General features: G+C 38.1%; 1 protein-coding gene and 1 long non-coding RNA gene across 3 annotated transcripts in view; both read left to right on the top strand.

Annotated features, from left to right (window-relative positions):
* KCNK10 (potassium two pore domain channel subfamily K member 10) overlaps positions 1-16,624 on the top strand; it is a 56,796-nt gene extending 40,172 nt beyond the window's left edge. The window contains exons 5-7 of the mRNA XM_052695575.1: positions 9,783-9,969; positions 12,776-12,918; positions 14,904-16,624. Coding sequence (XP_052551535.1) covers positions 9,783-9,969; positions 12,776-12,918; positions 14,904-15,527 — 954 coding nt within the window. The 3' untranslated portion in view covers positions 15,528-16,624. The remainder of the gene's footprint in view (positions 1-9,782; positions 9,970-12,775; positions 12,919-14,903) is intronic.
* Positions 16,625-23,848: 7,224 nt separating this feature from the next.
* Positions 23,849-26,942, top strand: part of LOC128085839 (uncharacterized) — a 29,492-nt gene continuing 26,398 nt past the window's right edge. For both annotated transcript variants that reach the window (XR_008209127.1, XR_008209126.1), the window contains exon 1: positions 23,849-23,914. This is a non-coding gene — a long non-coding RNA (uncharacterized LOC128085839). The remainder of the gene's footprint in view (positions 23,915-26,942) is intronic.

Below are 26,942 nucleotides of genomic sequence, written 5' to 3'. Positions count from 1 at the left end.
CGGTCTTCAGGAAAATGAGACCTCAGCACAATGGCTTTTTCAGCCTATGAAAATTCAAACAGTCTGTCTTCCACCACAATGGAATTGATTGTGAGCTACTTTTGATAGATGTACGCCTCAGTCCTTCCTCTTGAAAAGGAATTTCACTGAGCAGAAAACAATAGAACGCAGTGTGGAAATGTGTTTTGGTCCTTTTAATAAGTAGCCTGACAACTGTTAAAATACATGAAGTCCTTCTGAAATCCAGGGCTTCTTTTTCTAGATAAGTGCTCTAGTTTGGAAAACTCTGAGTGCATTGACTCTAGTTCATCAGTAACTTATCTGCTGTTAAGAGGACTGTTAGTCTTTGGGTACTTTACAGAAGTATTCTTCCTTCTGCTACTTTCTGCTTGGACTCCTTCAATGCTTTTCCTAAAAACAGTTGTTCTTCTAACTGCTTTTCTTGGCTGTAAAGCAAACTAGACCCAGGGCCATCTGGTCACTTTACTGTAATATGCCTAGCTCTGGCAAAAAGACCACCGACTCTTGCAGTGTTAAAGAAGAGAATGAAATGCAGCAGTGGTAAATTTACAATACCTGTCTCTGAAATACCTTGAGAAGGTACAGGCCACATCTTCCTTTCTGCTTCCAGCCAGTTCTTTAATTATGGTTATGGAAATGGAACAGGAAGTTTTATTTTTATTTTTGGTCATTACCTGCTCTAGTAGTCCTCACGCCACAGTGCTTAATACAAGATACAGCTAAGCGATAACGCTGTGGATGAACTAAATGAGCAATGGTGCAGGCTGTGACTTCATTACATGCAATGACTCTTCACCAGAGATAAATTTGTCTATGAATTCTATTTAAGTTCAACCACTGCCTTGTGGTACAAATTTTAATATACCGTTGTTACTATTTGATTCAAATACTCTGCTGCATTTAAGTTACAGAAAAGTATACTTGCTACACAGTGCTGAGATGATATGTTTGAAATAAAAAATTCATGACAAAATCTGTGGATCCTAATCATGGAATATCTGTTTTTTGGCATTTTATCTCTACAAATTGGATATTTAATTCAGTTAGAAATGCTTACAGCTTATTTGCTTCAGGGAAGATAACCCAAATGCAGCAAACCTTTTGGAAGTTTGTTTTTACCCCAAGTCCTTTGCTGCCAAACATCAGTTCAGAAACTAAAGCTTACCTCAGCTGGCTGTGGAGCACGTCTTTCTTTAATCCTGCAAGTCAACAAACGCTTGCAAATTAGCTTCCAATTTAAGGTTTAGTATTTTCCTGAAGAGTTAGGTACAAACCTCGATATCTCTGTAAAACCTTTTAGACCTGTCCACCTTTTGCACTTCTAAACAGAGCCTGAATTCCAAATTTCTTCATAAGGAATGGAGGTAGATAAATGATACTTCTTTATCACAGAATTACAGAACTGTAGGTACTGGAAGGAAGCTCTAGAGATCATCGTGTCCAACCCACTATTCTGGAGGGTAAGGGTTACACATGCCTGCCTCCTACTGAAATTAGTATTAGTCATGTAACTTTTAATTTCAGTGGAGAACACTGGAAGTAAAGCTATTTAGATGCAAGCAGATCTTTCCCATGAAACACATTGCTTTGCATATTCTGTCTTCACCTTTGAGGATTATCAAACTATCACATTTGTTCATCACAATGCTCCAATGCATTTTACATATGCATATATTTCCAGAGCTTATACACATACATATCATTGTGGCAACAAGAAATGTTTTGAGCCGTGAAGCGAAGTGTTTGATGCATCCCTCTCTCTATGCCAGCTCTTTTCTTTCAACAGCGTTTCCTGCTTTCCTTTTAACTTTGAATATGAACTCTAAGCACATAGCAATGGCAGCTCCTGCAAAATGTTGGAAAAAGCTGGTAGAGGCAGGGAGAAAGTTGTAACATGGAGGCAATATTCTGAATATTCAGTAGTATGAAGAGCAGAAAACATAACAGCAAAAAATCAAAGCCCAAGCAGAGCTAACAAAAGAAATACAAAATATCTCCACCCTACAAAGTGGAGAAAGTTCTAACGCTAATATAAAATTTCTGTTTCTTGCTAAGTCTTTGAAATCAGCCACATCGTGCTGTAGATAACTAGATCTCTCATTGAGAGTAAGAGTTTTTCTCTGTCTCGGTACATTTCATAGCTAGATTCTGAGCATATACTAATAAATTTAACCTTGCTGCAATATGGCATTTTTCTTTGCTCTATCATAACTGCATTTTAATTTTGCCCTGAATTGCAGAATTGCATGGATGAAAAAGAAGAAAGCATTTGACTCAGCACTTATCAAAATCAGGGTTACCAGAACTAGCAAGTTAAAATTCTTTCAGGTAAAGGGAACCGATGCAGAACAACCATTATTAACTCATTCTGCACTCTCTGGAAGCAGGGAATGTAGCTGTAATTCAAAAAGGAGCATAAGTATGGAGGAAAGAAGCAGCATATTCCAAATCTGGCCTTTGAATGCATCCTTTGAATTTCTTTCAGTTTGTGTCATGAGCCTCTGTTGGCCTCTGTCTGCTCCAGTGTCTGAGAATAGTATATGCAGAATGGATCCTTCTTATTCCACATGTATTTTTTCCTGGGCCTGTATGCAGATCAGCCAGAACAGAAGTTTGAGCTTATTATTGTTGTTTCCTCAGTAGCATGAATAGCACCTCGATGAAATTAGTTGATGCATATCAGAAATCCCTAACTGTGTTTTCTTGTGAGAGAAAGAAGATAGAAAAAAGATATACTGAGCCTAGAAAATTTCCATAGCAGTTTCTGTATTTTCATAACACAATATCAGTACTTACATTATGACTGCAGCAAGAACCATGCCTAACAGTTTACAAAAATAACATTTGAGAAAGCTGCTACCCTGTGAAAAGCTTGCTGCGTATTCCATCTGGGTCTAGACAAACACCCTGCAGAAGTGTTGTTTTATGGGAAAAAAACAGCTATGTAAAAAATAAATCCTTCTTTATCCTGACCTGTGTTCTGTATGTATTTAGGACTGTCTCTACCAAGCTTAGTAACAAATGTGAGTGCTTACAGCTTTTAATATCCATTTCTCCTATGGTACTTGCTATACCTAAGAAACGGGGGGTGGATTTTGCATCTTCTTTTGATACAATAGCAGTGTGCTTTGTAAAGCACAAGAATTGAAATAGCACTGAGGCACCAAGAGAGCTCATTAGATGAGGGAGAAGCTTGTCTAGTAGAATGGCTGAAACCACCATTCTTAACTCATGGAAGTGTCTGAAACGTCATATGTATATTTTGGATACGTTGCATGGGATTCTACCTCTAGGCTTTGATATTATGAGTTTGCCCTGGCTGCTCGCACAGATGCTTGCTCCCTCCCCCTGGTGGGGAAAATAGGAAAACAAGAGAGAGAAAATTTGTATGTTAAAGTAAACACAGGAAAATCCCCATGTACTGTTGCATGCAAAAAGTACTTGACTTGGGGAATTTAAATTAATTTAATGAAAATTAGCATAAATATTTCATTACTAAGGGTATTTGAAAACACAAAAAGACAAACATTTGAAATGTCTTTCATCCCTCTTCCCCAGGCTCACTCAACTTCACTCCATTCCAACTCACTTCATTTCAGATGTATCTCCTCCACACATTATTATCACAGTCCTTCCTTTGTGTCAGCATGCAGTGCAGGAGGGCAGGGCCAGTGCACAGTGTCTTATTTCTGATGCTTTTTCTGTCTCACTCTTTTCCTCTGCTCCAGTGCTGATCTTCCATGGGCTGCAATTGCTCCACAAAAGTACCTGCTCTGTGATGGAGCACCTCCCATTTCTCAACCTTGTTCCCTCATTCACTCCTCTCTTTCCTTCTCCTGTCCTTTTACGGCATTTCTGTCCTTTTAAAAATATTTATTTCCCAGAGATGCCACCATCTTGGCTGCTGGGTCTGGCCCTGGATTGCAGTGGCGCAGTTGGATCCAGCTGGAACCCAGTACATCCTACATGAAGCATAGCTTACATAAAGCTGGCCTCTCCTTACCACTGGTACCAGAACATTGCCACTTACACCTAAAATAGCTGAGTGGGGATTTCAAGTACCAGCCTATATGGGATTTATCAGGCTTGCCATGTTGGCAGTGTCCTGAGAGGACCATTCATTAGGTGTCCTCAAGATCAGTGATACTGACAGAACTGATTACAGTAAGGTAAAATCAGAAAAGGAGACAGCCAGCTTTACTTGCTGGACTGTTGTGGAAACATTTATCCCCCCAAGTTCTTTTCCAGACTCAACCCAGGCATTTGGAAGAAATCTTTCCTGCTCTAAGAAGCAAAGCAAAGGAGGACAACCATTAGGTTATAGAAAAAATGCACTCATCATCATTTGTTAAATAAAAAAATTGCAAAGCTCTATAGCCTAGTGATTAAAATAGGAGGAAGAATATATTGATTATAACATGTTTGATGGAGGGTAGCCCTGAAGAAAACGATTAGAGAATATTGGCTGATGAAAAACTCAACGTGACCCATGATTGCCCGTTGCTGTTCCAATTTTTGTGTTGAGACAGGCAGAACACCTTACTAAGATGTGTGCCATGTGATGGATCAGGGCTGGCTTATATTTAACTGATCAAAAATGCAAGCACCTGAACTAGCTAGCCAAAAATGTTTTTGCTATGGACATAGTTAGGCCTTCCTCTGTGGCAGAAGAAAGGATAGAACTGATATATGTGATATTCTGTTTTATGTTTTGAATACAAAGATTTGCCTTCCTTTTGTTAAAAGATTTTAATCTGGAGGAAATGATTTAGAAGACAAGCTGCTTAATTAGTGTGCAAGTAGAGAGAATATGTTCCAAGAATATTTAACAGCATGGGAGAGGGCATAAAGTTAGCAATAGGTAAAGGGGACAAAAGAAATGTTAAAAAAATATGTTTTCTTTGGAGGAATGTTCCAAAATGCAGTGCCTGGTGTAGAGACAAGGACTGCATGTTCTGTGAAGGCGCAGTATACTAGCACTAAAAATACAACACTGTTCAACTAGCCAAAGAGGTAAACAATTTTTTTGAAGTCCTGGGGATGTTTGTCAGGAATTCAGAAAATAAAATCTTTGGAAAACAGAAGTAACATATGAGCTCACTGTAAGGCAGCAAATGTTCCAGTGATTTTTATAGTTGAGTATTACGGTATATTGGGCTAGTTTCTATGCAATGAGAGGTGACACTACAAAGTTGTGGAACAAGCACATTTGAAATATAGTGTAATTTGCCACATATTTAGCATTTTGTCTAGTCTGAAAAGTGACTATAGTATCTTATAGTCCCATGCTCAATGTTTTGTACTTGGCAAATAATTTACTCCTTTTTCAATGAATCTGTCATCTTTGTTGTCTCAGTCTGGGAAGATAAGAACCTTGTTTGGTCCTTTTGTTGACACTGAGCAGGTCAGAACATTTGTAAATAAGTTAATCTACCTGAAAAAGACAGTAGCCATGGAAGAATCCTGTTAATCAGCATAGATTGTGTAGGACCTGAGGGGAAAAAAAAATAGTTTTCTCTTAACTTCTAGAATTATTGGATAGATCTTATACTGCTAAAATCACAGTGTATGTAATAGAAAAAAAGGGAAAAGCAAGCAAAGTAACAGTTGTGGATGGAGAAGATGTAGAAGATCTAATTTTCATTGATAAGGGTCTCTCCATGAGAATGCTTGAAACTAAAGCAACCTGCCAGTTTCTTTAATTAATACAAGCAAGATGATTCAAATCTTTCTGCCAGTCTACTTTGTGCTGTTGCAGCATCTGTGAGCAGTTTTCATCACCACAATATAAAAAAGACATAAAACTATTCAAAGAGTGTCCAAAGGAGGGCCACAAATATGATGAAGGATTTAGAGAGCAAGATGTATGAGGAGCAGTTGATGCCCATTGGTTTGTTCAGTCCAGAGTGGAGGAGAGGCCTCTTGGCAGCCTTACAGCTCATCACAGGGCATGGAGGAGCAGCACTGATCTCTCTGATGACAGTGACAGGACTCAAGGGAACAGCATGGAGCTGTGTCAGGGGAGAGTCAGGTGGGGGTTATGAAAAAGTTCTGCACCACAGGGTTGTTGGACACTGGAGCAGGCTCCGCAGGGCAGTGGTCATGGCAAAAAGCTGGAAGAGTATTGGGAGCATTTGGACAGCACACTCAGAAATAGGGTTTGGATTTTGAGTTGTTCTTTGTGGATTCAGTAGCTGGACTCAGTGCTCATATCTCAGGATATTCCGTGATTTTGTGATGCTGCCTGTTTAGCTCTTACCTACCTTAAGAGTGAAATGAATACCTTCATGAGTAAATGGAGATGAATCTTTACGGGTTGTTATATCATAAAAAAACACTCCATTCTTTCCTTAGATTTTTCCTTTAATTTTTTTTTTTTTTCAGATTTTCTCTAGTTGGATTTAAATTGAAGCCTCTCTCATTAGCAGGCACTAGTTTATTTACACTTGATGAATGTTTCACAAATATGTGTTTCATCAATGTGGAAAGAATGTATTGATTAAACAATATTAAAAAAAAAACAGAAAACATCTATTTCACAAGTGTTTTCATTTAACTGACTCCACTATGACATGAACTACCTTTCACAGAGAGAGAGCTCTCTTACTGTTCCATTTTGACTACTGTAGATAATTCTGCATTTATGTCCCAAAATGGGCTCAAAGGTTCTGCTAGCCTGCCTGGAGATGCTCAGATATTTGTTCTTTGGTGTTTGGCCCCAGATTGCGTGTACTGTTAAAGTAGAATGTTCTTTCTTTGTCAGAATCCTAAATACAATTCTTGTTTTCTAGTAAAGCCAGGTAGAAAATTGTTTCCACAAGGTTCTCAGAAATTCATATACTATGAGGGCATAGGATAGTTCTAATTTTATTTTTTTCAGATATACCAAAATACTGCAAAAACTTGCAGTATTTGAAGAGTCTATTTGGAGTACTTTTATGGAGATCCGTAAGACGAGGCTGGGTAGGAGGAAGTAGAGGCAGAAAGTCTTTCTAGATCATGTGATGATAATCTTACATAATGACAAGAAAGAATAGCTAATTGTATTTATGATGTCTAACTTATTGGTTAGGAATTGTCATTGCTAGTTTGACAAACTAGTTCTACTTCTTAAATTTTGCTAGGAGCAGTCTTGATAAAGCATAGTCCTTCTGAGAACCGACAGCCTAGACATTTCTTACACAATATGGATTAAATTTTAAAAGACACATTTGGTGCTCAGTATGAGGCTGTATATTAAACAGATTGGTTCTGTGAGTAAGATTCACAAAAATCACACAGATGACAAAATTCCCTCTGTTGGTACACGGGGAGAAGTGGGTTCGTAAAGCTGTGGTTCATGAGAGCTGCATGCTGAATGGGAAAATCAAAACCAGTTTCTTGAGGAAAGTGTGGGTGTGTGGCATGCAACCCTGCACCTGGAATTAAATATCTATATCTATGCTTGTGGCAGCTGTTGTTGAGAAACTGAAATTAAGGAACTAGGACAAAGTGGTTGACCTTTAATTTCTATTTATACTGTGCAGGATTGGCATATGGTTCAACCCTGATCTGGAGGTCATTTTCATCTTTTGTATAGCAGCTTGAAGGTTAGAGAATATGAGAGACCTTTGCTTGGTTTAGCTACAGCAGAGCAGGAGTGACACTTCTATGGAGTGCCCTAACCTAATACATTTTAGGCCATACTCAGCTGAACTGTTCATTTCCCTTATTTTAAAGTTGGATCACTGTTTAGTTAATACAAGCAGTCATAAGTTCATCAGAAGAGCAAGCAAGTGGAAAACCACTAATTCTATATCATGGTGATTAAGATGTAAGGCTTGAAGAAGAACAAAGGTATCAACAAGTGATGTCTGTTCCTATGAACAGTCCTGAGGGAAAAAAATTTCTTTTGCAGAACCCACGTGTTTTTTTTTCTCTTCTTGTGAAAGTACAAGCTTAATTTTTCAGACTATGTAATTCAAAACCTGAGGCATGAACATTTTCAGATTTTTCACCCTTTAATGTATCTATGTAGTATATATATATTTATATTTTAATAATGACTTGTTACAGTATAATACTGCAGTGTTTAGGCTAATATAGTCCAATGTAATATAACTGTGCCAAAACTGGAATGTAGAAGTGCCATTTCCTTATTCTTCAGAAAATGTGCAGTACGTTATGACGTTCTTTGTATGGAAATAGCTCAGCCAAATCCATCCACAGGAGAAACATGCAAACCAACCTTTTTTGATATGGGATTACTATAACAACATTTGTGCCTTAGCGTTTTTTGGGTCTATAGTATTTACACTTTGAATGTCTTCACAATGCATGCTTAATTACAAAGTGTTCCCCTTTTCACTTGTATCCTGAATTTCATGCATTATTCTCCAGTACGTAATTCTGCTTCTAAGTCATGCTGTTCTGCCCTTTTCAGTATCTTTGAAAACGTCCTCATTCACCATAATTTTCTGATTCATTTGTACCAGTGGGAGAATAAGAAGAATATAAAGAACCTCATCTGCTCTGCTTTTGTGCAAGTGACCAAGGTGCACAATAGCCATGAGTCAGATCTTTATGCACATTCATTAGCAATGTTACCATTTTTACATTAAAAAAATACACACACACAAAAAAAAGACCTCACAAAAAAAGCATACAAACCCACACCTTTGACTGAATTCATAGCTCAGGAACAAGTGGTCCTGAATATCTGGTAGAGATTTATACATCATTTCTTCCACTCTTTTTTCTATCATTGGCATTACATAACTCATGCTGAACTCCACAGTCCTTTTCCAGGTCAGATACAGAATTGATACTGTCACTTTAATTAATCCATAATAAGTTGGGTTTTTTTTACTAGATTTCATCTTTCTCATGAAACTTTATTAAAATTCTGAATGCCTTTAAGTATGGCACAGAAAATCTGGAATAAATCTGTTAGAATTGGTTGTGTTAATCTGGATTTATATCAGTGTTACTGAAAACAAAACCCAAGTTTATGCTAAATGAAGTGAGAGTTTATATGCTCCAGGAGTGTAAAATGCTGCACTTACACTGCTTGTATTTATATTCAGTTTATAGCATCCAGTAACATGCTCAGTATTTTTTCAAGAGCTTTCCAACACAGATTTGTGTAGGTAATTTTATTTCAGGTTATTTGGTATTTGACATAAAGCCTGTGTTTTTGGTGTGAACTGGGAAGTCCTGAAATCCAAACATAGCTATATTATACCTTCATAATTGAGAAAGTAAGCTGGAATTCCAGAGAAAGCTTAGCCTTTTGCATGATTTATTTGTAAATAAAGTAGCAAAACCCAAAGCATGAATTATTAGTAAATAGCTTTTTTTTCCCTTCTTCTTTGAGAAAAAAAAATGTTTATTTTCATTTTAGTCTTGGTATTCCTCATTGAGCACTTAGGGCTGGTGAAGCTGTGTGGACTTATATCTTTGGTGGTGTGAATGCACACCTTCTTTTATACTTTGAACTCGAACTGGAGTGTACTGGGCCATGATATGTTTGTCACAGATTAGTGACTATCTAGGAAAAGGGAAATCACCGTTTTTCTGTGGCCAGACCATAGTAGTTCACTGTTCTCCAGAGATGGTTCTCACCAAGTGAGAGGAAGGGTTGGGTTCTACTTAATAAACTCACAAATGACAGAAATTGAAATACAAATGATATCAGCATGATCCATCTGCCATTCATAATGTAAACTATACAGTTCCAATAACATACTTTTTTTTTCCCCTTTGTTTCGTCCATTCTCTAGAAAAAACAAGTGAGCCAAACAAAGATCCGGGTGATCTCTACCATCCTCTTCATCCTGGCTGGCTGCATTGTCTTTGTGACCATTCCCGCTGTTATCTTCAAACACATCGAGGGATGGACAGCCTTGGAGTCCATCTACTTTGTGGTTGTCACTCTGACTACTGTTGGTTTTGGTGACTTTGTAGCAGGTGAGCAGTACTAAGCCTAGATTGTACGCATGAGGGCCTTGGCTCTTAGAATTTATTTTTTGGTAAGGAGAGGAAGGTTTTTACAATTTATTATATCCAGAGAAATGAAGCCAGGTATTTCTGTTGGGGTTATTGTACAATAACATGGAGAACTCCAGACAGGTTTAAGAGTCAGATACATTGCCATCTGCAGAGTGCAAGCTTTCAGCAGTGTAGATAGCAGGAGTCTGGGAAGTCCTGATTACCTCTTATCATGCAATGAATTATGCACAAGTCAAATGACTTTCCTATTGAATTCAAAATTTGTATTAGTCCTTTAGGTCTCAAGCTGAGGCTGCTTGCTGAAGCATATAGCCAAAATGATGAATGGACAAAGCTTTACAAAGTAGAGCTGAGCTATAAGGCTGGAAAATGTCTGGTCTGACACAGTAGAGAGCTGCTAAATTCTTCTTTTCAGAATCTGCAGCATTTCAGAAGCTGGATTTTGTTCTCTAGCCTTGGCAGGAATTTTGACATTGCAGCTGCCCTGTTACATCAAGGAAGGTCTAATAGCATGTGCAGCTCAGTGCTAGGAAGTTATTCTCTCAGATGAATACAGTACTAACTAAAACTATAAATACCCATCCTTACCAAACAGAGGGTAAGGATTGTTGGTTACAGAGATGAGAGAATTTATTTTGCCCTATTGTTCTGCTAAGAAAAAGTGGTTAAAATAAATGAGCTTTCTTTCGCCACTATTGGATTACTAATGATTATTGAATTATTAGTGATACTAATTATAACATTAAGATGCACAGACATATAATGCTTCTGTTTTGTTATTTCCTAAACATCAGTGAAATATGAATGAGCAAAAGATCAAAGGCAGAAACAAGAATATGTAAAGTTTTCTTTGCTAAACAGCAAATACAGTCTTTTTGTAGATAACACTCTGACCATCTTTTATTTCTGACATAGTGGTATAGAAGACATGAACTACTGAGGAAAAATTGGCACTGAACAAAGCCCCAGATATGAAAAAAATCCAGATTTGAAAGTAACTGTATGAACTCAGTCCTCTTTAACCACTTAAATGTGAAGAGAACCTCACTGGTATTCTGGCTTTGTGGTATAAAAACACAGTATAATTAACAATATTTTTCTTAGGCATGTACACATTGATAGTGTTTTTTTGAATAATATATTTGTAAAAAATCAACAGAGTACTAAATTTTAAATTGCTGTATATTCAATATAATCAAGACAATATAATCCACGGCTGGGTGGTTATTAACCAGAATTTTTCAAAAATGGAAACCCTGAATGAGAAAACTTCAAAGATGATCTCATGATAAGAGCTTAAGGCAAGTGATCACCAGGAAATCTGGGTTTCATTGCTGGTTTTGAGAAAGATTTTCTGTTACTTTTATTTTCTGTTACTTTCATCCCCATATCTCTATAACTTCAATATCAAAGAGAAAATGTTATACCGTATTGGGTAAAGCAGCATCAGTGAAGCTACACTGATTTATTCCACTAAAATATGTCTCAATTCTTGGCAAACTGGGAAAGTTTTTGTTCTACTGTTGGAAATACAATTATAGCTGTAGTCTGAAAAAAAAAAACCAAAACCAAACCAGAATATTTTATAGGCTGAAGAAAGTGGTCTCATATTTTCTCACTTGGCTCATTACTCTGTAAGACAGACCCAGACAATCTGCTCCATAACAAGCGTCTGCTGGGACGTGTGTGATTAGAATAGCCCCATTGTACCATAGCAACAGCAGCCCCTATCTACTATTGTTTTACACTCTCAAAGACTAGAAAAAGAGAGTGATTCATATAGTGTATGAGGAGAGAACAGCATCAAAAACATATTTGGGTCCCTGCCAGTACTCAAATATCTGAGCTTTCTTGAGAATGTTCAGCTGCTTTACACACACTCATGCTCAGTCTGGATAAAATTAAAATGCTTATAGAACTGAAATCTGAAATGATTGCAAAATGCTCAGGTGGAAACTCTGAACTGTATTGTTGGAGTACTTTACTGAAGGAAAATCCTAAAAACTTTTCAGTGCCATATGAAGATAAAAGTTGGTGTCTGGTTCCCTTCTAACCAAGACAATCTTCTCTATGAAAAACTGATTGAGCAATGTGGTTGGCTTGGATGACCTCCAGAGGTCCCTTCCATCCTCAACTGTTCTGTGATATTTGTTGCTTCATTTGACCCATATCTCCTCTAGAGTTGCTGGCCAGAGAATTCATCCCTATAACTTACATCCAAGCAGACAGCATATCAGAACTGATATAGATTTGATTTCCTGTCAGATATCCTGATTTGGTAGAGAAAGTTACTTTTCTGTCTCCTACACAGAAATCTCTGAATCTTTTATTTAAAGCCAAAGAATCTGGAAAATATCATTTGAGAAGGTTGAACTGTGAAGTCTCCAAACTACCAGGCTGCAGGTAGTTCAGAATAAGGAAGACAAGTTGTAATACATTTTTTCTTGAGAATGTATTTGTGCTGTTGCATGTATTATCAAAGCAGGAATTTGAGACTTGCTTCTGAATTGTCTCAGCAATATAAGGAAAGAGGTTTACTAGGTGCTCTGACAGATCACATAGCAGTAGAGCAGTATGTAACTTCCTAGTCTTAAATTAAAAACAGTCTGTTCCTCCCACCTGATAATCTCTTATCTTTTATTAGAAGTACAGTGGTGTTGGCAAGAATTAAGAAATATTTTCAGAAATTTCTCAGAATTGCAGAAATTTTGTAGTCAATTTTGGCATCATATGTTTCCTAAAGAGAAGTTTATGCTTATTTCAGGAGGAAATGCTGACATCCATTATCGAGAGTGGTATAAACCTTTAGTGTGGTTCTGGATCCTTGTTGGCCTTGCCTATTTTGCTGCTGTTTTGAGTATGATTGGAGACTGGTTAAGGGTCCTGTCCAAGAAGACAAAAGAAGAGGTATGACTATTATCACAGTTATTTGTCATTTTATAAGAGAGCTCTAATTGCCTGATTCCTTTTTGTCTATGAAAGGATACTCCCCTGCTTGACTAGTGCTCAGTATAGCCTCCACTGGCAGCCTTTTGTGTTCTCTTAGCTCTGATCTTTATCTCCTTCACAAAGTGTGGAAAAAAGCAACTGAACAAAGCTAGATTGTTACACCTCTGTCAGTATTACTAAATACATAGAACACACCAGTAGGTCTGCATTTATGGAGAGGCCAGCCTTCACTCTGAAGCGAGTTACAAAACTGCGATAAAAATTTCAAGTGTTCTCTCTAAAATTAGAGGTGTGTGGATTTAAAGACATTAGTTGGCTCTGTTAATTAAACAATAATTTGCTTTTAATTCATGCTCTATACTGACTTTTCCCACATTCTCTATGTCAAAGAATATAGTTCTGAATAAAGGTTTAGATTTAGGTCCTTTATTGAGTACTGCATTATTAAAAATTAAGACATTGAGTTGTCAACATCAGGGAAAATGTGGCTCATTTCACTCTGATCATGTCCTCCATGTTCCAAAGATAATATTGTTAATGCTCAGAATAAGAGCATTGAAAGGTAATTATCATACCTCCAAACCTGAAGCCTGTTGACAGAGGGTTGATATGATTTCAATTTTTAATGCAATCTCTTCCTGTATTCCACAGCAAAGCTAACCTGGCAGAGTTAGCCAAAGAGCAAGAATAACCAAAATTTGGCAGAGTTAAAGTTATTTATCATTTATGAAGGCAGTTGTGCCGCCTGAGACTCAGTGTATCCTCATGAATAAAAAAGGATTCACAAAGAGCTGTCAGACTGATGAGCAACAAGAGAGCTGCAGTGCTTGGCTGTGGCAACCAAAGGTGGGAGTCTGAGCTCTCAGGGTGGATATGAGATACCTGCTACCACAGTTGATTCAGTTCTAAGTAGAGACCATTTCATCTGGCTTGAGGAACCAAAGATAATACTCTGAGGACTGAATGGAGAAACTGAGTTCAGACCATGGCACCCTTTGCCTTGGCAGCTGCAGACATCATACTTCTGAAATTATTCTTCTTTAGCTGAACTTTAGAAAAGGCCTGTATTGAAAGAGATATTTCTTAATCATTTATCTTTTTTTCCCTCCCTTTTCAGAAGAAGTACTTGTTTAATACATGTCAGTGCTTTACTCTTAGTCATTACTGTGCTCTCAGGTGCAAAGCAGTGAAATGGAACAGCAGTAAGACATTTAAAGACATGCTGATGGTTCTCACACAGAACACTGATGTGTTTTGAATATTTCTTCATGAATCAGCACGCTTATTGATGGCATGTGGTGGTAGTATTTGAACAGTTATGCAATGTACACCTCCATTAGTGTCAGCCAGAATTGTCCAATATAAATTACCCTAGACTGTATGTATCAGAAGGATTTTGGAGTACTTGAAGTCGTCCAATAGATACTCTCAACATTATTTGCTTTATGGCAAGGAACAGAACGTTCAGTGGGACTGAACCATGAGCAGTATGGGAAAGTACATTACTGTACTGCTATATTGGGTGCTATAATGTTCTGAGGCATATTACTGTAACTATATGTGAATAATTCTGCATTCTCCTAACCATCTACTGCTGACATTATAAGTCAGGAATTTTGTTCTTAGCCAGGGAGGGATTAGCATGAAGAGCTCTCCCCAAGTAAAACAGCTATAAAATGTGCAGGATAGCAAAATATGAAACAGGCAGCCCAGTGATGTGCTGCGTATGCCATTTACTAGTCACTGGTTGGTAATTTTAAAGCCTGTCTTAGTATAAACACTGTGCTGATGAAAACTGGGCCCAGATGTATGCTTTAGAGTTGAAACTTGTCTCCAATTCTATGCCAGATAAAAAACATTCTTGTGCTACTGTTCAACAGAAATGAATGTCACTCCATTTTATTTTTGTTTTGTTTTTATTCTTTCCTTCTCTTGTGGTGAAGGTTGGAGAAATAAAAGCCCATGCAGCTGAGTGGAAAGCAAATGTGACAGCTGAGTTCAGGGAGACACGGCGGCGGCTCAGCGTGGAGATCCATGACAAACTTCAGAGGGCAGCCACCATCCGGAGCATGGAGCGCCGACGCCTGGGCTTGGACCAGCGAGCCCATTCCTTAGATATGCTGTCTCCAGAGAAGCGCTCAGTCTTCACTGCCTTGGAAACAGGACGCTTCAAGGCCTCATCTCAGGAAAGCATCAACAACAGGCCTAACAACCTACGCCTTAAAGGGTCTGATCAACTCCACAAGCATGGGCAAGGGGCATCTGAGGACAACATCATTAACAAATTTGGATCATCTGCTAAGATGACCAAAAGAAAAAACAAAGACATCAAAAAGACCATCCCTGAGGATGTGCGTAAAATTTATGAGACCTTCCGAAACTACTCCTTGGATGAAGAAAAAAAGGAAGAAGAGACTGAGAAGATGTGTAATTCTGAGAACTCTTCTAGCACTACAGTCCTGACCAACTGCATCCAGCAGCACTCAGACCTGGAGAATGGAGTGATCCCCACTGAAACCAAAGAAAGGGAACATGAAAACAAAGCATTACTTGAAGACAGAAATTAAATGTAAAAGATGCTTGACTTGAATTAACAATGTTAGTGTTTTTATATACGTATATATATTGAGACACGTGCCTTATACAGACTCCTTATTCAGTCTGAATTATATAGCATCGAAGAATATTTCACTGTGCCATAAAGACTCAAGCTTGCTCTGCCAAAACAAATCAGGAAGACAGCACTGAAGAATGGCAACAGAAAGCTACGCACATGGAAATTTCAGCCTGTATAAGACTACCAGGGCAAGACACAGAGGAAGAGACAGAACTATGGCAATGCCACCAGAGTGCTATGACCACAGCATAATATTAGACAAAGGGTAGTTACATAAGAAAAGCCTTTGAAAGGGATGAAAAGGAACGTGTCTTTGTAATGGAGTATGTATTCATGAAGGCTTCCCCTGGTGGTTAAAAAGAGGAGGAATGATTGGAGCAAACTAGAAACTTTCAGTAAGGCTTAGTTTACGTTTTGGCACGTGATCCAAGCTAGATTTTTTTTCCATTTTTGAACCAGATGCATTATCTTTCTAAACTCCAAAAGAATGTCAATGGACGCAGCCACCAGCTGGATGCTGGTTTGAAAAATCAACACGGACACATTTAAGGGTCAGATTACTTTTTTCATTAAAAAAGGAAAACAAAACAAAACAAAACAAACAACTCTGTGGGTATTTATCTTAACCAGTGATGCAGTGATTAAAAAAAAAAAAAAAAAAAAGAAAGAAAGAAAAAAAAAAAGGAAAGAAAAGAAACAAATGGATCTTTTTCTCCTATAGGAAATATCCAGTGTAAACTCGCATATGAAGAAATTGCAACATCTAGAGCTATGTTGTTTAAAAGAAGAGAAATATTAATTTACTGATGTTTGGATGGGTGTATAAAACAGTGGGCAAACTACTTTTTTAAAAAAGGAATTTCTCTTTCATACTTTCTACCACTGAAATAAACTTCAATTTTAATGCTGTAAGACTACAAAGACGGAAAGAAAGCTATAGCTTTTGCATGTCAGCAAACTGCTGTTGTCTGTAGCTGAATCTGAATTTTTAAAAATAGACATAAAAGCATATACATTATTCAAATGAGGGCCAGAGAAACCATAGAATCTCAGGGCTCTATGCCCCCTTTGCTAGGTTTGGGTTTAGACATGAGCTGCAGACATAAAATCCTGCCTGCCCCCCCCCGTCTTCCCTCCCCCCCCCAAAAAAAAAACAAAAAAGAAAGAAAAAAAAAAAGAAGAATTTTAGAAAAAGAAGTTGAGAAAAATATGGTGGTAATCTTATAAGTGCTTAGAGCTTTAAGTGCCATTAATGCTGTCATATTTTGTAACTTTTTAAACAAGCATTTTGACTTATTTGTTTTATTTCCTTTCAGGTATAAATTTGTTTGACATTCGCTATCTTCTTTCTTGATAAATCTAAACACAAGCACTCTGCATTTCTAAACAAAAGTGAAACATAACCAAACTGTGGGCATTTAAAAGAAAAATCATTTGTGCTGTCTGGGCACATATAAGAAACACAAATGTCCCTAGACTTCATAGTAACTATTCAAACAAAAGGCTGCAAAATAACTGATAGAAATTACCAAAAAAATGCTGAGTATTGGTAGTCTTAGCCTGTGGGCTACTGTGTTTGCCACTGCAGATAGACAATTTTGCATGCAGGAAATGAAATACATGATTGCACCAGCAGTGCTTCCCCCAAGCCTTCTCAAAGTCCTGAATAGTCCTGCAATTTAAGCTGTAAGCTTATAGGTATAAGGGTGTACAATGGTAAGCATTATTAGTCACACATACAGACACTGGCAGGTCATACAGACACAGACTTTTGGAATTGCATGCCCATATCTGAATATATAAAATGCATGTTCCATTTTCTGTGGTAGTTCCTGGAATTCTGTGCATAATGAATCACCTCAAAATCCAACTGGCCGCCTGAAGAGGATCGCCATAGCTGTGAATAGAAGCACGGCAATGTAAATGCAAATTCTGAGTATGCATACTTGTATATCTGATTTGCTCTTCACCATTTGCAGGTGTGAGCCAAGTATCACAAGTGCAGGGGAGGAAAGAAGTTCTTAGTATGTTCTGTCTGCTGTTTTACTTCACTTGAAATACCATCTTTGTAATTCCATTATCTGTCTGAACATTAAGGATAAAAAAAAAAATAGAAAATTTTCAGGTCATATGGGATTGCTTTAACTCAATGAGATTCAGCAGAAATTGCATTCTGTGTAGGTCACTGATTAATCTCTTAGGGTGTAGAGCTGAATTCTGGCTTTGGCTTGCTGGAGGTAGGAAGGTGAGCCTGGTCTGCTGGGAAGTTTCAGTTGTCTCCACAGTTGCCCTTGCTGCTGGAAGCTTTGATGCCACACAGCCTTATGCTCTGCTGCACTGTGACATGGATTGCAGCTTGCAGCCACCCTCGCATGTCCTCCTCATACTGTGAGCAGGGCCAGCAGGAAGCAGGTCTGTTCAGTGTATGAAAACTCTGGGCCTCCTGGCACTCCTGGGTGTGGGTCTCCAGCACCACAGGCAAGCAAATCTTAGAATCATAGAATGAGAATCGTTTAGGTTGGAAGAGACCTCTAATGATCATCAGGTCCAATCATTAACCTAGCACTGCCAAATGTACCACTGAACCATGTCCCTAAGTACCATATCTACAAGTCTTTTAATACCTCCAGGGACAGTGGCCATTTCCTCTTGCCCTGTCTCTTGTTTGGGAGAAGAGACCGATGTCCACCTCAATACAACCTCCTTTCTGGGAATTGTAGACAGCTATAAGGTTGTCCTTGAGCCTCCTCTTCTGTAGACCAAATAATCCCAGTTCTATCAGTCACTCATCGTAAGACTCATGCTCCAGACCCCTCACCAACTTCCTTGTCCTCCTTTGGACGCACTTCAGGACCTTGGTGTCTTTCTTGTAGCGAGGGGCCTAAAGGTGAACAATGAACATAGAATTTGAGGTGCAGCCTCACCGGTGCCAAGCACAAGGAGACGAAAACATCATTGATCCTGTTGACAACACATTTCAGATACAAGCCAGGATGCCACTGGCCTTCTTGCCACCCAACAGCACTGCTGGATCATGTTCAACCAGCTATTGCCCATTACCCCTAGGTCCTTTTCTGCCAGGTTACATTGTACTGCACTTCACTTATAAGGACAATCAGGCACACAGGAGCAACTCATCTGAACCAGAAAGCCTACACTGCATGCAGATTGTGCTAGCAATTCTCCTTGGCTATCAAATGCCTGAAACAACGTAATACATGCAGCTTTATTTGTTCCTCAACTGAGCTATGCTCACAAGAAGTGCTCTCCTTTAATGGAGAAGTCCTGCATAGATGCACAGACAACTAAGGATAGGTAAGGATATATGAGACTCATTTCTTCTATGTGAAAAATAAATCTTAGTCATAGCCAGTGTATTTCGGCAAGTAATGCAAAAGCTGTCATCTGGTAGAACTTGAGCAGGATGTTAGTAGGCAAACCATGGAAAACACACCAGCATGGACAAAGAGACTGAGGAAGCAGTGTTCAGTGGCCAAATTCAGAAGTGATTGCTCTGATGAGATAATGTGCATATTTTTCATCTCTAAATTTTCTGAATTCTTTGTCTGTCCTGTCCAGATTCTAGCTGATGGTATCTGTGGCTCACTTGCCTGGCTATGATATGCACGAATCTGGCTGACGTTTTATCAGACTGTGTCTTCAGCAACTTCTAGTTTGAGATATGATTGTTTCAGGGACAAAGGGTATGCTAAATAAACTGCTAGTGAGATATGAAACAGAGCAGTGGATGACCTTTTACATGAAAGCAAAATACTCCCATCCCTTTTTCTGTGTCTTTGAAACTTGCTGAGAAAACTTTCCACCTACTGTTGAGTAAATATTTTCTCTCATGTGATTGCTTGTTAGATACCTCCGTACACATCCATTATTATAACAATGCTGGAAGTGAAAAAGGTGTACTGTATAAGGGGGCAGACAGAAATGTTTGAAAACTAAAATGATATTTTAATATCTTAAATTGCTTCTGCCCTTGCAGATGCCATATCTTGGTTATAATTGTATATAACAGCTTGGGAGAAAGTCTCATTTTAAACATCAAGTGTTTCTGTGCTTAAAATTCTCATCCTAAAAATGCTTAGAAAAAAGTCTAATATTATTTCTAGTGAGGCTATCTTGCCATTATTGCAAGTTTAGCATAAGAGTCTGAATGATATCAAATCTTTTTACTCTTAATTACAACCTTTCACAACAGCCTAAAAATAAAGTCAATGAAAAGGGTGATGTATTGACTTAAACTCTCAGATCCTGCACTGAGCACATCATGACTTGACATGGGAAAGAATGAAGGAAACATGGATTTTATGTAGCTGTAGCCCTCACACATGGAGGAAGACTCACCTGTTTGGTTTCCTACAGCTTTCAGCTCTGCAATCCCATTCTCTTCTGTCTTGTGTGAGAGAATTCTGGCATGCTCCTTTGGGGATCCTCTTCAACCATTAGCCATCACTGAACTTGTGCAGATTTTGCATGAGTAGTTATGGAAAAGTTTATAACTTCATCCATGTGACAGTCCGTGAATTTCATCATCCTTTCACAAGGAACATTATTTCTAATCAACACGTTATTAGAAATAATATTAAATAAAAAAGCAGTGAATTATATTAATGAAATCTGATTTTGATTGTTGCTGTGAAATTATAAATCATCTGAGCTTTTGCTGTCTGGTTTTATGATGTCTTTAGTGGAAGTCTGCTTCTTCCAAAGCCAATAATGGGCTATGCCAGAGTCTTTCTGCAAAATTCTCCTGAAACAATGAACAAAACTATGTCTGTGAGTACGGGATGTTAAAAATCCTGTATTTAACCTCTGTTTTGCTGCTGAATTTGTGTTTATGCTGTACATGGGCTGTTTGTGTGTTTGCCAGCTTTGGTTTCTCAGGGGCTTACTTGTGCTGTCGGGTAGCATGACGTCTGATAGTCTCACTTTTCCCATCATCCACTAAAAGGAAATAAGAGGCAAAGACTGAGCTTTATTTTATGCTGCATACTAAACTAGAACAAGAAGTCTTCTACTAAACAGATGTGAATTAAAAGGATGACTTGGATTGGCTTCGATCCTTTCTATACATCTGTATGTTCTAAACTATGCTTTGTCCAGTCTAAGGCCAAAATCTGCTCCCATCAAAGTCAGCACAGTAAAGTGGAGCTAGTGTGTTATTTTTAAGCTTTTCAGTGTGAAGATCTGCTATTTTAACTCTAAAATGCCGTTCAAACTTACTGAGATAGCATTATATCAGTACTAAACACAAATAAGCCCAGCTTCAGAGATGCTTCCCTAGGCAATTAAATACCAATGAAAACACAAATGCCAATCAACACAACTCTGTGGAACTCAAATAGAGGCTTGTAGGTTTATGTATGCCACTAGTTTCCTGAAATATCACAAAAATGTAGATTTGGAATTTCTTTTAAATAGCTTAATTCATCCCAGGGTCTCCGTCTTCTTTCCTACCAGTAGCAGTTAGCCTATTTAATAAATTGATGATCTGGAACAGAATATTTTCTTCCTGCCAACACAACTGAAGTACATAATGATGCTAGACCATGTTGACTCATGGTGCTGAAATCAAACAGTAAGAGAAAGTAGTTGCAAAACATAATTTGAGATTGTGCTACTGAAGCCAACACATACTCTGTGTGCTGGATCATGCTGGGTTGAATAGGTCACTCTAAAGTCAGGTCTTGTCCACAGTACTGGTAAGTGCTAAGGAACTGATTGAGAAGAGACAATGCAAATGCATGTGCCTGCCCTCCACATGACACATATGATCTGATTTGGCCCACACATTTAGCGGAGATGCCTCCCATTCCATACAGGTAGATGTGTTTTTTTGTGCTCCCTTACATCTGCATAAAAAGTCACATCTCAGCCCACATTTCACCACTAGGAAATACCGGTGCTGCTTTTGGGGAAAGGAAACATTTCTCTGGAGATTCTCCTTTGAGGCAAATAGGGTTTGCTTTCTTTAGCTGAACTCTCTGACAGCAAATTGCAGACGAGAAATATGTGGCACGTAAGAGAATATTTTTGTCTACCAAATATATTCCACCAACACACTCTTTCTCCTTGTGAGAGCTGAACATTTAAAAAGAAAATGTTACAATGTCAGTTGTGAGTTGCAAACTGAACAGACTGGCCTTATTCCTACCATTAAGCTGTTTCCCAGATCCTCAAGTCATATATAACTATTATTAGAAAAAAGCAGGATTTGTGTCTGGATCACAGCTTTGCAACAATTTGAATTTGTTCAGGCCAGTGTTCCAAAGTAATTTTAGACTGATTTTTTTCAAAGTTCTACTAGAATTTGATCTTGATCTTGTAGACTCATGTGAGAAACCATGATTAGTCATTTTCAGTCCTACATTTAAAAAAAAGAAAAAGAAAAAAAAACCTTCCCTAAAATTTGGGGAAACATTTTGGTGGGATGCTGATTTATTTTTTTCCTGATCGATTTCAAATTGTAGTATAAGTAATTGATAAATCTTCCTGCAAAGATGTTCTGTCTACTCTTTTGTCTCTCTCCCTCTTCCTCTCTGTAAGATTTTATGGTGCTTTTGGAAGGCATTTTCAGATATGGGACAATTTCATAAATGTCATTACCAGGGTACAAAGCAGAATGTACCATCTTGATAAGTTTTGCTGCTATTGTCTTTATTCTATGATGTAATGTTTTACAAAGATTAAAAAAAAAATTGCAACAAAGACCTTCTGGATGATGAAAAAACTTCTCCTGGTTTTTTTTTTCTCCCTCTCTTTTTTCCTATCATCCAGCAAAAGCAGAGAAGATGTAATTAATCTTATCTTCTGTGTATTACACTGGAAAACAGAGAACTGCAGGTAGCCTCACCATTGCCTGATTTTTGCATTTGTGTTTGCCTCTCTTATCTTTTATTTTTGTTTGACAGACCAGATTGTTGTGTTTTCTGGGTCTCTAACTTGGGAAGTGGAAATGGTGGTGTTGGGCTGCTGTGTTTAAAAAGAGACACAAACTGCCGGCTCTATCTCTATGTGTTTCTGCATCTGGCAACTAGGCAGTAGGAAGGCAAGAAGTAGGGCTATGAAGAGGCTCCATCTCCCTTTCCTAGTCTCTCTTCATAGAAAATACTTGCCAAGATGTCTGGAGGAATTTCCTAATGCAAAAAGGGGTTTGGCCTCTTCTCCCAGGCAACAAACAGGACCCAAGGAAATGGCCACAAGTTGTATCAGAGGAGGTTTAGGTTAGATATAAAGAAGTGTTCAAGAGGCATCTGGATGAGGAGCTACAAGATATGGTTTAGTGCTTGTGGTAGCAATGGTAATGGGAGGGCAGTTGGACTAGATGATCTTGCAGGTCATTTCCAACCTTGTGATTCTACGATTCTATGATTCTAAGTGGATATTTGCGCTTTCTAGTTTATGCAAATTCTCATTCTGCCTGCTCACCTGATCTCCCGTTTCCAAGGCATGACTTTTGCCTCAGCTGTTTGCTCTGACTCTGTCATCTGTTGCCTGGAATACACCAAAGATCTTTTAATTTGCAAGCTGATCTATCTGTTCAGCTGTCTCACTAATTTCTCCTGGAGGTGGTTGGGAATGATAATGAGAAAAAAACACGATAGAATGGTTCTGCTACAAGTTGTGAAGTTTTTTTCTGCTCCAAAATCTGGATGCAGAATACAGAGAGTGACACAAATATTCTTGCTGAATCATTATTTCCTCAGTACAGTCCGGCGTTTTGCATAACATTGGGTATTTTTGTAATGAATTGTTACGATGTGGCAAAAAGATTAAAGTTACATTAAAAATTTATAAATTCAGGACTAATATACTAAAACTGAATAGTGCACAATGCAAGACCCCACACAGATCACACAGCACATTGCTTGGGCAGGCAGGTGTCAAGATGCTTTCCAGCAAAGCTTTAGATCATTTTCACAGAGCCCTCTTCCATGTAAGACTGCCTTCAAGTTGTTCCTTCTTCCCCCTTCTGGCACAAGGTGCTGATGTTTTTCTTGATGATGCTCCCTTGATGGTGTCACAAGAGTCAACATTAAAAAAAAGTGTAAAATGACAAAAGTAGTCTGATTTTAAAACAGAAATCTAAATGTCTTTTGATGCAGTTGTGTGATAACTGTTAAGTCACAGCCTGAATCACTGATTGAACACTTGTGGAAAGGAGCCGGTCAGCCCTGGAAGCACAGGTGAAGGCAATTCGGCTTGTGACCAGAAGGGGTGGAGACTGGCTGTACCTCTCTTAGACCTCATTTCAGGGCTGACTGCAACTATGGGAAGATCTCTAGTGGTATTTTTCTTGTGAGCCTAGATCTTCAGTAACAGGTAAGTACTTTTTCATTGTACCGTTCCATTTATGCTAGCTCTTTTGTTACTGTACTCCTGTATCTTCCTTCCACTGTATTGACCCTTCTGATTGTAAAAGCTGTCTGTTAACTTCTGTGTTCAATCAAAACTGGAAAAAACAACAAGAACAAGGATACTGTGCAGACCAAATGCCTTTCCTTAAAACACTATTGCCATGAATACATCAGGATTCCTGGGCATTTCATGTTTTTACAGATGATACCAGTGAAAATAAAGGTATCTTTGCTGCATTTATTTTCTTGTTAATCTTTCAGAGCTAATCCAGAAAGGAAAAGGCCAGCTGCTATTAATCTCTAGTATCAATCTGTACAGATTTTCTGAGAGCGTAAGCACAAACAAAGAGCGAGTTGGTCTTTTTTTACAAGTGGAATAAACACTCTCTGAGTAACACCAAGTTTTACAGTGAATAATAATTTCAGAAAAATGTACATTTGTTGTTTTATCATATTTACATTAAAGTGTTTAATTCTACAGCTGCAGGAGTCTCAAAGACACCTGCCTGCTCAGCTGCGTAGCCCGGACTTATTCATAGAGCAGTCACATGTTGAGGGGGATGTGTGCAGTGGTGGGGAGTCAATTACTTTGTTTTATTTCTACTTCTCATTCTGATGTATCAACTTTTGTAAAAGAAACTTAGTTTGTCAAGTTTAAAAAAAAAAAGAAAAAGTGACAACAACAAAAAAAACCTGTTGGCTGCAATTATCATACTTTTCCTCCAATTCTGTCTTGTAAAGCTGCCTGCTGAGAATAATTTACACCAAGCAGTGTAGTTCTGCTATTAAAGGGAAGGAAACAACTGGATTTCGTGTGGGAAGAAAAGGAGGAAGAGCCCCCTGAAATTTGAAGTTTCTCAGAAGAAACTGGAAAATTAACTTTTCATTCTTTGGCCTTATAAATACAAATTACCATTTAGGTTGATGATGTTTTATCTTTCATAGCTTAATGAGATATATAAATGGCTTACTCAGGCTAAGCACTAATAGATTAGCCATACCCACTTGCTAGTAATGTATGAAAGCCATCTGATCTATTTACCTCTTACTTGGCAGTTCCTAAACATGCCAATTTACCTCAACAGTAAATTAGCTTCAGTCTTCACTTGTCAGTTTCTCTTGTCCATCATTGATTTCCTATTCCTGCTCGTCTGCTTCTCATTACTACTCCAAGCAAGGGGCCACCTATAGTAAACTTAACGTCAATTCCCCACAAGGTAATTGCTGAGGTGAGTTTTGGTGAGTGTGAAGGGTACTACGAAAGCCAGGAGAATTGAGGTATTTTCTATGAGTGTGATAATGACCATTGTATTCCTGTTGGTGAGGTTTTGTTTTTTGAGCAATGACTGTCTCAAACACTCATGGATCTTCATAGACTTATTTGTTATTAAAGTATATTGTAAATTCCTAGCAAGCATCCAGATTATGGAAAAATCAGCTTGTTAAGATTTCCTTGAGGCACTGAAAGAAGACTTAAAGAAAAAAGTATAGAAGTATTGCATGTGCAAAACTCTCAGTAAGAAGGATGCATGTGCTGGAACTTCTTTGTTACTCCAGCAGTTTTAGTATGGTCAGTTTAATCTAAGAGATAGAAACTCTGAAGGTGCTTATGGAAACATAAAAGGAGCTCTAATATCCCTGAGAGCTTTGGGAAATCAAATAGCTTGTAGAGAGGAACTGCAGGCTCTTTGGAGATTTTCATGTCCATTAATGCGATCGTTAATAACTTGTGTCACAATCAATATGTATCCTGAGAGCAGACAGTCAGAAAACATTTGTTGAAATGTCAGTCTCTTAAGCAATAAACTCAGATATGTCAGTGTCCTTGGGCTAGGCAACGATTTGAATGTTTTATTGGCATTGAAATAGGTGCTGCAAAGCTAATCATTAAATGAGAAACAGTGCAATGGAGGGATATGTGGGGCTTCTTCTGTGCCAGGAGGCTTTCTTCTTTGGTATCTCTGTTTCATTTAGAGTCCGTGTATACTCACTTTGTTTCTGAGTCTTGTAGTTCATATTCATTGCAACAATCACTCCATTATAACCTGACAGTTACTAGGAATAAATTTACAGAGCCAAACTTTGCTAAATAATAAGATACATTTTTTCTTAATCTTCACCCAATTTAAGAAAGGGTAATGGAAACAGGTAAGATTAAGGAGTACTATGCTAGGATCAGACTTAAACATTCCTTTAGATGACGATGTTAGTTATGAAATCATGTAAGGCTGGCAAAACATTCCAGAAAGCCTCAGTTGCTTGGCTAAGAACAGCCGGGAAAAGAGATTAAATTTTGATAAAACTGGAGCTCAGATTTATTTATCTTTGACTTCCAGGGTCCACCTTTGAACTGAAAGAAGTAATTTGATAGTCAAACTAAAATGAGTTTTTCTTTTCTCAGTGAAATAAAAAGCAAGAAGTTCCCAATGAAACTCAATTTGAATGAAATATTTTCTCAACATAGGGGAAAAAAAAAAAGTCCCATTTCTGTTTAGAATGAACTTTTCCTCATAAGGTAGAGGAATCATTTCTTGTTTCTAATGAAAAATTTTGGCTTACAAAGTGAAAAAGCACTGACTTTTTTTCCTATTTCAGGTAAAATAAGCCAATTCAACTGAATCTGGTTTGTCAACCAAATCAGAAATGAGAGTCAAAATTTAGCCAGCAGGAGGCATGTATGGCTCAAGGAAGAGACAGATGTTTCTTTCCTCTTGTACACCCTAATTTCTCAGCAGCACTGAAGCCTGCTGTCGTCAGTGTTCATTTAACAGTGTCACTAGAAAGGACAAGCTTGTGTTTGGGAAACTTAGCCATCTCCCAACCTGAGCTTAATGTAACCTTCATCTGACCAGCTGGCACTAAATTGAGAACGCATTAAATCTTAATCGTTAAAATTATTTCTGTAGCACAGGAAGTTCTAGCTGAATATTAACTTCATTTCTGGTCAAAGGAAGGATGTTTTCTTCATTCAGGTACTTGTTTCAGCCTCACAT

The sequence above is a fragment of the Tympanuchus pallidicinctus genome, unplaced genomic scaffold (genome assembly GCF_026119805.1).
Source record: "Tympanuchus pallidicinctus isolate F22 unplaced genomic scaffold, pur_lepc_1.0 scaffold3, whole genome shotgun sequence".
Lineage (NCBI taxonomy): Eukaryota > Metazoa > Chordata > Aves > Galliformes > Phasianidae > Tympanuchus > Tympanuchus pallidicinctus.
The sequence above is the reverse complement of the archived record's forward strand: the minus strand, read 5'-3'. Positions and strand labels throughout refer to the sequence as shown.